At 43.2% G+C, this 13,077-nt stretch overlaps 1 protein-coding gene across 7 annotated transcripts in view; it reads left to right on the forward strand.

Moving 5' to 3' along the window:
* Window positions 1-13,077, forward strand: part of WDR59 (WD repeat domain 59) — an 81,024-nt gene that overhangs the window by 57,052 nt on the left and 10,895 nt on the right. For 5 of the 7 annotated variants that reach the window (XM_081807361.1, XM_081807363.1, XM_081807366.1 and 2 more), the window contains exons 19-22: window positions 2,579-2,635; window positions 8,071-8,204; window positions 9,560-9,641; window positions 12,529-12,641. In XM_081807361.1, the coding sequence (XP_081663487.1) occupies window positions 2,579-2,635; window positions 8,071-8,204; window positions 9,560-9,641; window positions 12,529-12,641 (386 nt within the window). The remainder of the gene's footprint in view (window positions 1-2,578; window positions 2,636-8,070; window positions 8,205-9,559; window positions 9,642-12,528; window positions 12,642-13,077) is intronic. The other 2 variants (XM_081807362.1, XM_081807365.1) reach the window with 1 other exon arrangement.

Here is a 13,077-nt window from a genome sequence, read left to right on the forward strand (position 1 = left end):
GTTATCTTCCCAAGTCCTTTACATTCAAAATTTTTAGGTTTTCTTCCCCTCTAAGCAAGCTAGTAGGCATTTTATTGACGTAACAGTCAAACAAACTCATGGTTGGGTAGATGGGGGAATTTTCTTTAGCATCAGGGCCAGGCTGAGGAGATCTTTTAGTCAATGAGACAGTTCTGAATCCCCCTCTGAGTCATGTCATGTGTTACTCCTGCTTGGGTTTGGATTGGGAAAATAGGTGGACTAGCATTTTGACTCTGACAGTGCAGAAAGTCCGTGCCTAGTCACAGTAACTCCAGTTCCACGATGGGACCTCTCCTAATGCAAAAGCGTTTGTAAAGCCTTACTTACGTACATGTTTTTCACAGTCTGGCTTCTTTTACCATAAATGCCATAATCATAAAGAGGGACCAAAGGCACATAGATAATGACCTTTTATCAGACAGGATCTGCTGGGAGGAGGGGAAGGATGTGATACTTCACTTTCGGATGGCTCCCAATATACAGCTTCTCCACAGAAAACAGACTATTATAGTCCCTAAGATGACCTCATATAGTAAGTGATCTTTAAGTTTTATTTCAGAGACTGGCCATATAAAATGGGGGCAGACACTTGTAATTTTATATGAAATGTTTGTATTTCTGTGTAATATACGTACAGAAAAGTTCACAAATCATAAGTATATAATTCAGTCAATTAACAGTCACACAGGCCGAGAAATAGAACATTCTAAGAACTGTAGAAGCTCTTGGGAGGAAAGCACATCTCAGTGGGTGACATATAGTAGTTATTAGGTGAAATCCTATGAAATTACTGATACCTTATTTATTTATTTATTTATTTATTTAAGATTTTATTTATTTATTTGACAGATACCACAGGCAGGGGGAACAGTAGAGGGAGAGGGAGAGGCAGGCTCCCCACCAAGCAGGGAGTCCGATATGGGGCTCGATCCCAGGACCCTGGGATCATGACCTGACCCGAAGGCAGTTGCCTAACTATCTGAGCTACCCAGGTGCCCCGATACTTGACCATTTTTAATCTCAAAAAGTTTCATGTGGTTCAACCTCATAAGAAGTTAAACAAGTGAGTCATTTTGTGACGAATCTGAAATAAATTCATCTCTCCTTGAACCTGTTCATGTCCATCCCATTACTTGAGGCACAGGGAAATGAAACACAGCCATGACCTTATAGAGGCCATCTTCCTTCCTCTTAGAGGTCGATATAGTTTTATCCCTCAAGGAGTATTTTCTTATCCTTAGGTATCTAGTTTGACATGTCAAATAATACCACTTTTATTACTTTTGTTCTCAAAATGATTCCAGATTGCCACATTTCTCTGTGCTTAAGTCTTTATTTTCAGCCCCAGTTTTTCCCCTACATATTTTTATTCTCTTTCAGATCTCTACCCTTGAGATCGTTAAATGAGTAAGAGACAAGGAAGAGAATATAACTGCATTAAAGTATAGCAGTGAAGGAATTATAGAGTGTTTTGGAGATTATAAGATGCTTTATGGAACCACTGGGGATTTTACCATTTGTTTGTCTTGTTTTTATGTATTTTTAACCTGCCCTACTTAGGTCATATTATTATATTCACCCAAATGTTCTCCAGATGGAATTCCAAGGTTCGTTGCTAAATACTTAAAAATGTGAGAGACCTAAAAAAACAACAACAATAAAAACCAACTATCAAATTTTATAGGAAGTTAGAAAGCTGGAGAGATGCTAGCATTCATTTGGTAACTGGACCAACTATTAATAGTTGATGAAATATTGTTTATTCCTAGGACAAATCAGAAGACCCAGAACTTGTGATAAACATTAGGCCTTGGCCTATAAACATGTCTAAAATTTTGCACCCGTGCTTCAGTTTATGTCACTAAAATAGCTCTAATGTAAATAACTGAGGCGGTCTTGAAGTTAATAGAATAATTTCTGATTTCCATAAACCGTGCTTTTCGGCCCCAGTTTCACACTGATGCTCATGTTGTTAGCCAGTGCCCTCAGGAGGGCAGCTCTTCAGCCTTGCTCCCTCTTTCCCTCCATTTCTCATGCACACTTGCTTACTCATCACTCTGAAAATAGCCCTGCAGCCCTGAGGTCAAGGCTTCCACTTTCCCCAATGCCCACCAAACCACACACCAGAAACAGTTGGGTGTCAAGTCTACCAAAGAACTTCTTCCTTTTTAGGAATGAGAATCTTCTCGCACATACATGTGCTCTTGATGGGCAGGGGAGACCCTCCACCCATTTCTCGACTTGCCCTGCGATCCTCCCTAGAGTACACCAACATTGACCTCAGCCTCCTTATATCTTGAGATGTGTTTCGAACTGAAGAACGATGACACTGAAGCTGGGTTGGGAGAGCAATGGGTCGGGAGGGAGGTGAGGGAATCCAAATATTGCTCTGCTGAGGTTTAGATTTTTAGTTGTTCAAACCCGATTTTGCAGTAAATTGTGGTACCTTTTAATCCATCAGATGTGTGGGAAGCTTTCATTTTATTCTATATTTTTCCCTTTTAATTTTCTTGGTGTTTTTCTTCCCTCCTCCTGGGTGTAACGTTTTCACGCACAGATGTCTCCTCGCTCTGCCCGGCGACGTTGGTCCATACAAGCAATTAACGACTTCCCGGTACTGTGCGCTGTGCAAATGCTCTCCTTGACTAATCCTGTCTGCCCAAAGGCCCAAGAATAAAATGCCACCTGCCTGGCTTTGAGGAACCTGAGTGACAGGCTGGCTGGTTTTCAGGACCAGCACAATAAATTTTTCACTCTTGGGAGTCAGGCACCGAGGACTTCCTCCTTGTTTCATCCACTTTCAAATGGGTGAATACTGAGACTGTTAAGGATCGTGAATGGGCTTCTTTAAAAATGAAGCCAAACACTGGGTTTCTTGGAAAGAACCCCAACTGTAAGCCTTTAGCTCACCTGATTTCATTTGGAGTATTTGTATAATTTCCTGGAGCTTTCAAAAGCCTACCTTTGGCATGGGGTGAAGCAGAGGAAGATATAAGAGGCTTCCACCATTTTGTCTCTCTGTTTTTATCGTCTTGGTCTAGTTCAAAGAGGGAAGTGCTCACCTGCTTCATTGGCATGATGCATAAGCTAGTTTTTAATCGTTCAGGAACTTTCTGGAACAATTTTTTCCTTGCCATCAGTATTTTGCATTGCAATGAAACCTCTGCTGTGGACATCCTCTCTCTTTTCTTTCTCTCTTCCTCGTTCCTGCTGGCCACCCCCCCTCTTCTGTCTTCCTCTCCCACCCCCTTCATGTTTCAGTAGTGCCAAGGTGGCCTCGGGCTGTGCAAGGCAGCCTCGTGGCTTTTTTGTAAATTTTATTCGGTGTAAAAAATTTTTCGGGGAATCGTCCTATAGCCTTTTCATATCGAACCCAGTTGAAATCAGGAGCCCTGATTAGCACGTACTGCTGCTGCTGACAACTTGCGGGCAGAGCCAACGTGGCCGCCTTTCCTCCAAAAGCCTGTCCCAGCCAACCCGACTGCTGGATTTCCACTGATTTCCAGAAGTCTCTGCTCCTGCTGCTATTGAACTAGGAACTCATGTTGACTCACCGCCCACTCTGCTGATTTTGCATTGTTGGTGGGGTTGCTGCGAAGCAGTTGGTGGCTTATTCTTGGGCTGTTTTTACATTTAACCCATTTATTGGCATTGATGTCGCCTCCGATTGTAGCAGTAATACTGGTGGTGCGGTCGCAAGCTGGCTATCTTGGTTGTCATTCAGTGCTCTTCGCACCAGTGCCTCCCCTATCCCCAGTCCTTTCCTCCCTGTCCTCCTTCCTCTGATTCCATGAACGCCTTCTTGGTATGTTCAGAGGAGCATCCCGGTGCTCCTCATGTGATAATTGTCTGTCTCGTTTTGTCTCTCTTCCCTCAATCCCTGCTTATGAAATCTGTGGGGAAGGGGCATTTCCTGTGATGGGGCATTGAGAAGACCCAAGAGAAACGCAGGGCCCTTTGCCTCCCAGAGGGACTGATCCTACTGCACAGAAAAGCACCCACATTGAAGCCCGTCAGAGTGGGACTGGAGCAATGCGGGAGGTTTCAGGGGCTTTTAGGCCAGAGTGCCCTCCCTCACCTGGGACGTTCAGCCTCACCTCAGCCTGGTGTGTTGCTGTTCTCTGCCTGTTGTCACCTGACAGTTGCACAGATGAGAGATTCCTCAAATCACCAGCAAGCTGTAAGGGAAAAAGAAGTCTTGGGGAAGTGTGGTTGGAATATGAACCCTTTTTGCTGCAGAAAAGTTATCTGTGCTCATTCGGGAGCAGCGAGGACCTAAGGCCCTGACATCTGATTGGAGATTGAGCATGTGTTTATTTAGGTGGCCTTGTTATATTTGCATCCCCAGAATAATTAGTCACTAGACTGGAGTACTGGGAGACCCCTCTAGCCTGAAGGGGAGGTACTTCGTATTTAAAAACCACCAACCACTAAAGAGAAAAAACAAAACTCTTTTATGACCCCTTACAGATTTTTGATAATGTTTTGCAGTTATTCCTTGCTGGATTATATGAATGCACAGCGCTGTCCCAGAATTGCTTTTATAGTTTGAGGCTTGGTGGCAGCTGTGGTTAGGGTGACCCAGTGGTGGCGAACCTCCTGTTACAAGCTCAGAGGCAGCTTAGTGAGTTTCTACCACACATCGCCTGTACTTCAGAACGGATCGGCGAAACCACCTGGAAGCCTGCTGTCTCAAGAAGTTGCCAAGCCAGTCCCAGGAAATCCAGACTGTGATTTGCATAATTCAGTGAAGGATGATTACAGAGAGTTGTCCAAGACCACTGTCTTTACATTTTCATTAAGTACCTATTGATGACTCACATGGGTTTGTTTCTCCCCATCTCTGTAACCAAGGACCACAGATGGGCAGAGGGAAGAGCCCTAAGGCATCTCTTTGGACTCCGTTCTCTTCCCTCTGAACGTGCCTACCCCTCCCACACCCAGAAAGGGGATGAAACAGAGTGTGAGGGTCAGGCTCTTGAGCCTGGCTTGAAATACAGCATCTGGGTCTGAGCCCGGTGAGCCCCACATGAAGCCTGTAGCCACGGCCGCCTCTTGTCTCTGCTGGTATTCAGCGTGCTGCTCTGGATGTGCTCGGGATACTTGGCAGAGAAGTGAAATGAGAGCAGTTGTAGAGACGGGTGTCAGGACTCGATACCATCAGATGTTGATCTCCTTATATGCAGAAATGGATCCATTTAAAAATGGACCAAACTGTTTACATAGTAACAGATAGCTTAGTCTTAGGGCTTTTTTTTTTTTTTTTCTTTTTAATCCAAAATCATGCACTCGAAAGCAGGTTAATAAGGATGGGCTTAGCAGCCTGACAGCCTGTGTTCAAATCTCAGCTCTTAGGAGTGTGGCCTCAAGTAAGACTCACATTCTCATTTGTGAAATGGAAGGAGCAGCCCCTCTTTCAGAGAGCCGAGGTAATGCCCACGCTCGCAGAGAGGAAACAGCCCCGAGCGGGAGCTCCTGTTGTTCATAATAACAGACAAATCTGTAAATCCTAAGTCATACATTTATACGCTTGGACTTGTGTCCGGGACATCTTTCATTTCCCACATATAAGACCATCTGTGCCATTTGAAGGTGAGGCTGTGGGGAAATAGGACAGTTGCTCATGATCTTCCATGTCCATTACCCAGGTCCTTCTGCTCAAGTATTTTTGGCATTCTAAAATGATCACTTTCAGAAATAATTCACGTCTGCTAGGAAAAACATTTTTAAATGAGCTAGTCTGTATGCAAAGGGACCACTTTTGGCACACAGGCCTTAATATTTTGCTTTCATTGAGTTTGCTTAAAAAGATGGACATTGTGGTGGTTTTCAGTGTGGTCCGAAAGCTAGTAGACCCCATCCCTCATGAGGCCTCCATTTATTTCCACCTTTTAGTCACATGGTGCTATAGTGAAGTGCCCAGTTGTTCAAACACTCCTCATTTTCTCTCGTAACAACGAGCCAGAGTGTCTGCCTGGAACAGTGTTTTAGAAGCCTTCCACCCAACACAGAAAACCAATGAGATGGATCATATTCCATTCCAGGTGGAATTTTTTTAGTGTCGGATCTTTTCCTTTTGTTTCTTTCTTACTTTTTAAATCCAGTACCCCAAATTTCATTTGAGATATTCAATTATGTAGGACCTATGGGTGTTGTTTCCTGGAATTTTTAAACTCCTGGAAACCTGGATGAAAAAGTTTATGTACTTAACACCCTCCCTGTTCCAGTTCACCACACTGTGCTGTTCCAGTCACTGCCTGGTAGTTGCCCACAGAATTACCCTGCCCTCAACCAGTCACGTCAAATTATTTCATGCACATGGACAACATCTGTCCTGTGTTGGTTAATACTGCCTGGCTCCAGTCCATTCTGACAGGCTGTTTGCTCTTTAGCCCATTCTCCCCTTAGTTGCATCCTCATCAGGCTATTTGTGGCTAAAAGGCTAGTATTTTTGTGAGTGTGTACATAACTCTTTAGAAACTAGGCAGCACAAATCGAGAATCGAAGGGCTGCCGGACAATAGTAGACAGGGCTTCTCTTGTATTGATAGTGATGATGTGTATGAATAAAGAGCACAAAGTAACTCAATTGCTGCTTAAGATCAACTGGGTCAAAGTTCCAAATTGATAATGTAGCACATGTATTTACAAATTATGATAAAAAGTTCAGAGACCTCAGCTAAACTTCATCTGCCATGAACCGAGTCCAGGTGTCCTGGATCTAGTAGATTCCATAACCCTTACTGAGCCCATAGGAAGTTCCATGCTGTGGGCACCTTTGGGGATTAGATGGGACATCACTGGTCAGAAGCGACTAACTATAGACCATGACTAATGAATGGAAGAGTGTAGAAAAATCACTAGCGGAAAATGAATTACTTGTGAGTAATATAAGTAATGATCTAAATTCCTGAGGGCTTGTAATACATTTATAATCATTACAGATTTGATTTAATTGTATGTTTTCAGTCTGCACTCTTACCTTTTCACTGTGGCCTTATTAGACTTGCAAGATCGGAAAGGAGCTCATCCTGAGGCATAGTTATCAGTGAGCAAAGAGGATGACATGAGATTAAGTTCATAGCAAATAAGGAGCCCACCCAGGGTCATACTGAACCAGCACAGATGTTAATAAGACCAGCACACCTTGGTTTTCTGACTCCAGATTGCAGGCCCCTTCCCTAGCAACTTTGTTAATAAGTATGTCACCTCCCCCCTGAGTTGAATGACTTTGGTGGCCCCCTTTTTAACTTCCAGCAATAAAATAAAATAGAATATTGTTCCCTCGGCTGGTTGTCGTTTTGAAGATACCAGATCGGGCTACGCTGATAATTCTCCCTTTCCAGGACATCTCTCATTTCCCACACACAGGCTCCTTTGTAGGGGAGGCTCTGGGGAAATAGGACAGTTGCTCATGATCTTCCGTGTCCATTACCCAGGTCCCTCTGCTCAAGTATTTTTGGCATTCTACAATGATCACTTTTAGAAGTAATTCAAGTCTGCTAGGAAAAACCAGGTAATTCTCCTTGAGCTGCTAAGTTTCTCGGTCTGCCTGCCACAGATTAAGGTTTGCAGAGCCCACACTGCTGTGTCTGAGTTAAATTTTCAACAAATCCTATTAAAGCTGTCTGAGAAGAAAAAAACCTTTGATTAGCTTCAGGCAAGAACTTTGAACCTAAGGCTGATCCCAAGCTTAAAAGTTGCTCTTCTCCCACATTTTTGGGGTCTTTACTAACTTATTTACCTGCTGTTCTTTCTTTTCTTTCTTTTTTTTTTTTAATTCTAGATTCAAGGTATCTATTTTTGGGCATCTGTACCATGCATGTAGCACTGCAGTAGGTGCATATGTTCCTGTTAGGATTTTGGAACCAAGAGCTCAATGCCCTTTGCCATCCTTTTATTTTCTACAGATGCTGATTCATATAATTGTGGGCATGATGTAATGCAGAGTCTCTGCAAATAACCAATGACCCAACTCTGACGTGCTCTGCGACTGTAGGTTTCCATTCATCAAAGTCCCCATTAGTTATATCTCGTCATCTCCCCCCAGAAATCCAGGAGATGGAAAAGCAAGCGTGAGGGATCGGACTCCGGCAATCGACCGATCAAGGCTGCTGGGAAAGTTATCATCCAGGACACTGCATGCCTTCTTCCTGTTCACAAATCACTGGGAGAACTGTACATGTAAGTCTGCCATGCTTATCACACAGTCATCATAATCCACGTGGTTTTGCTTCTTTTTTTAAAAGTATTTTAAAAATATTAAAGTACTGGAACCCTTTCGGGGAGCCCGGGTGGCTCCGTCGTTAAGCGATTGGCTCTCGATTATGGCTCAGGCCATGATCTCAAGGTTGTGAGTTCAAGCCCTGTTTCGGGCTTCCATGCTGGGTGTGGAGCCTCCTTGAGATTTTGTCTTCCTCTCCCTGCACCCCCGTCCCCTCTCCCCATGCACACTCACTCTCTGTGTGTCTCTTTCTCTCTCTCCCTAAAAAAAATAAATAAGTATTGGAACCCTTTATTCAGAAGAAGTTTTAGGAGGAGACCAGTATCTGAGCTTTCTGTTGCTGCATAACAAGGTACCACAAACTTAGCAGCTTAAAATAACATACATCTATTATCTCGGTTTCCATGGGTCAGGGGCCGGGCATGGCTTAGCTGGGTCCTTGCTCAGGGCTCACCAGGCTGAAATCGTAGAGGTGGCCAGGTAGTGCTCTTATCCAATGTTCAGAGTCCTCTTCCAAGCTCATTCAGGTTGTTAGCAGAATTTAATTCCTTGAAGACATAGAACTCGGTGATTTTCATCTTCAAGACCAGCAGGAGTTTCTCTCTGATGCTTCACTTTCTTTCTAAGGTCTCACCTGATTAGGTCAGGCCCACCTAAGATAATCTCCCTTTTGACACATTCACAGTGGACTGATTAATAACCTAATCTTGGGTGTGATAGCCCATCAATATTCACTGGTATCACCCATAATTAAAGGGAGGAGATTATAATAGATGTGTGGTGGGAGGGGGCCTCAGAATTCTGCTTTCGATACCTATTTGTAAAACAGTTAAAAGCAGAGCCACTTTGGTTGTAGGGAGTTGGGAGGCTAGTGACAGGCATACAGAGGCTGGCCTTCTTCTTGAACTGGAACACATAACAAAAAGTGTTTATTGTGTAATACATACACAGCACACCACTCTGTGTTAGAAACCCCACAGTGTTGCACATATTTAAATTCCTTTTTATTCAACCGTTAAGCCTGGGGAAATCCACAGAAAAGCTGGTTGCCAAATTGACATTTGGGGTTGGCCTCCTGTCCTGACTTCAGAGAGGTGAACAATTTCACCTTCCCCAGGCACGAACCCCAGCCTGAGCTGCGGGTAAGCTTTTTCTCCATATTACGTAGCAAGAGTAAAGCTTAAGGCCAACATGGATAAAACATTTTGGATGACAACTAAAGAGGCAGTTTTTAGTTTGTCTGTTAAACCAGGGGTCACTGATTTAGGAGGTTAGACTAGAAAGAAACTTCTTATTAATTCTTTTTACATTTCAGATTGAATGTGAATGATATTCAAGAAACATGCCAGAAGAATGCCACTTCTGCCTTGCTTGTTGGAAGGAAGGACCTTGTCCAGGTATCGTGCATCCCTCCTGATGGCCATCTGGAGTTTTCTTTTTGAGCTGATTGTTTTCACTTCATAATTTTGGTTTAGTGACCTTTCAAGGCGTGCTTCCTATTTTGCAATTCCTATCCCATTTTCTTTGCCAAACTGCAGGGCTAGAGCAGCTTTCTAAATCCTTTGGGTTCTCTCTCTCTTTTTAAAAAAATATTTATTTATTTAAGTAATCTCTACCCCCAATGTGGGGCTTGAACTCATGATCCCGATATCAAGAGTTGTATGCTCTTCCAACTGAGCCAGCCAGGCACCACCCCCCCCTTTGGGTCTTTTTCTTATTAGAGCTTAGTTGAGAAGATCCTAAAGCATGTAGTGAGAATTTTTTATTACATTTCTACTCTGGTGTATCATGGTGATTGTTACACACATAAGTGTGGGAATCTGTGCCTTTGCCATTTGCACTCTCAATTCTGTTTTGCTGGGGTTTTTATACTTTTAAAAATGCTTTGTTTTGGGGCGCCTGGGTGGCTCAGTCGTTAAGCGTCTGCCTTCGGCTCAGGTCATGATCCCAGGGTCCTGGGATCGAGCCCCGCATCGGGCTCCCTGCTCAGCGGGAAGCCTGCTTCTCCCTCTCTCACTCCTTCTGCTTGTGTTCCCTCTCTCTCTGTGTCTCTCTCTGTCAAATAAAGAAATAAAATCTTAAAAAAAAAAAAAAAATGCTTTGTTTCAGGGGCCTGGGTGGCGCAGTCAGTTGGGCGTCCGACTCTTGGTTTCAGCTCGGGTTGTGATCTCAGGGTCATGAGATCAAGCCCTGTGTTAGGCTCCAAGTTCAACACGGAGTCTGCTTTGGATTCTCTTCTCCCTCTCCCTCTGCCTCTCCTGCCGGTGCTCTCTCTCTACTTCTCAAATAAATAAATCTTAAAAAAAATTCTTTGTTTCAAGAGCCTAGCTCAGTGAGTAGAGCATGTGACTCTCGATCTCAGGGTTGTGAGTTCAGGTCCCATGTGTGGTGCAGAGTTTACTTAAAATTAAAAAAAAAAAAAAATTGCGGGGGAGTTGCCTGGCTGGCTCAGTCAGTAGAACGTGCAACTCTTGATCTTGGGGTTGTAAGTTCAAGCCTCATGTTGGGTATAAAGATTATTTAAAAATAAAATCTTTAAGGGGTGCCTGGCTGGCTCAGTTGGTTAAGCATCCAACTTTTGATCGCAGCTCAGGTCTTGATCTCAGGGTCATGATTTTTAAGCCCCACGTTGGGCTCCATGCTACTTAAAAAAAAAATATTGTGTGATCCTGGCCAGCACTTAATCTTTCTGAACCTCAATTTCCTCACCTATGAAATAGTCCTGATTCTAGTACCGATGAGAAAGAATAAGGTCATATATGTAAAACTCCCATACCCATATCTGCTAGATGGCAAATATCCAATATATGGGACAGTCGCCACTCTGTTCCTGTAATTATTGTCATCATTTGTGGCATGGTACTTGTAAAGGGACGGAAATGGCATCGGTGCAAATGCTTGAAGAATGTTTTTTTTGTTCTTTTTTATGCACATGTTGATGATGATGTGTCTGTTGTTTTGCAAAGAGTTGCAGAAATAAACCCAAGTGTCAACTATTCCTGTCAAAGCCGTTTAGGAAGTGTATATTAGAAGTGAGGAAGTAACAGGGTGCTTGGTGGCTCAATCCTTTAAGCTTCAGACTCTTGGTTTTGGCTCAGGTCATGATCTGAGGGTCGTGAGATTGAGCCCCACACCAGGCTCCACACTCAACAGAGGGGTCTGCTTGAGATTCTCTCCCCTTCTCCTTTTGCCTCTCCCACGTTCTCTCCCTCTCTCTCTCTAAAATAAATAAATATTTTTTAAAAAAGTGAGGAAGGAACATACCTAAATTGTGAGCCAGAATAATAAACATCCTGTCCTATCCCAGAGGAGAGACATAACTTCTCTCATCAACTGTTCAGGTAGGTCCTTGGTTATAGAGATAAAAGTAAACCTCATGTATCTTGTCTTAATTAATACTTGGGTGCCTGAGTATATTGGTGCCACCTAATTTAATTGATTTTTTACATATCTGACGTGTTTCTCTACCCATTTTTTAGTATTTTTGTTTATTCTTTTTTTTCTTAGATTATAGACTCCTCGATTAAAGTCTGTATTTTCTTCTTTTCAAGTTTCTCACAGAGTCTAGGATAGTGTTTTCCAGTTAGTGGGCATACAATGATATATTGCTACTAAGAAAGATTTCCCAATAGTATTCCATTTTTAAAAAAAGTGTGGAGGGAAGGAGGCTCTGTTGACGGCATGATATATTTAATATTAGCATGTGCTGAATCTTGGAGTTAATAGACACCTAATGGATATTAGTTTCTGCTTGATGACCCCAAGCCCTGTATGATTTCAAGTTTGGAGATATTCCTCAGACTTGATGTCAACAAAAAGAAAGTCAAGTCTGTTTTGTCCTGGCCTATTTTTCTTTAGCTTTGAGAGTATACTGAAACTTGTAATGAAAGCAACAAAGTTTCCCTTTACTTGGGCAAAGGACAGATCTGAAATGTGATACGGGATGCTTTTTTTCCCCTCTCCCTGCCTGTTCACTAATGAAGCAACAGAGGAAGTCACTTGAGACAACCCGTTGGGGTTAATGTGTGGTGTCATTTCTTTGAAATTTGCTTAATAAAAGTTTTTAAGACTAGTGTTTCTTGAGCATTACAGTCCCCAGAGAATCTTGTTAAAATGCAAATTTTGATTCAATACGTCTGGAAGGGGACCTAATGTTCCCAGTTTTTGTTGTCCTCAGAGCAGCAAGGCTTTAGGCTGTGTGTGGAGGAAGGTGGGGTTCTTTCATGCTTCCTGGTCCTTTCTTCACCAGTCTGACTTCAAGTGTTTCTCTTCGATCTGTTCCAGGTTTGGTCGCTGGCTACAGTCGCTACAGATCTTTGCCTTGGTCCCAAGTCTGACCCGGATTTGGAAACACCCTGGGCTCGACATCCATTTGGGCGACAGCTGCTGGAGTCCCTGTAGGTTTTGAGAGCTAAAAGTGAGGAAAATGAATGATGTGAATTTTAGGTCTGTAAACACTTGCAGTATTTTCATTGAAGGGATATGAGGAACGGGAAAAAGTGAGATCTTTCCCGTTAGTGCTACGATAATTTCTGTGCAGAACTAACTTCTTTTTTTTTTTTTTTTAAAGATTTTATTTATTTATTTGAGAGAGAGAGAATGAGAGAGAGCAAGCACATGAGAGGGGGGAGGGTCAGAGGGAGAAGCAGACTCCCTGCCGAGCAGGGAGCCCGATGCGGGACTCGATCCAGGGACTCGATCCAGGGACTCCAGGATCATGACCTGAGCTGAAGGCAGTCGCCCAACCAACTGAGCCACCCAGGCGCCCCAGAACTAACTTCTTATAGCAGAAGGAAGTAGACAATATTAGTCATTTACAACAAGGATTCGAGA

The sequence above is a fragment of the Leptonychotes weddellii genome, chromosome 16 (genome assembly GCF_054177405.1).
Source record: "Leptonychotes weddellii isolate Sample4059 chromosome 16, ASM5417740v2, whole genome shotgun sequence".
NCBI classification, from domain to species: domain Eukaryota; kingdom Metazoa; phylum Chordata; class Mammalia; order Carnivora; family Phocidae; genus Leptonychotes; species Leptonychotes weddellii.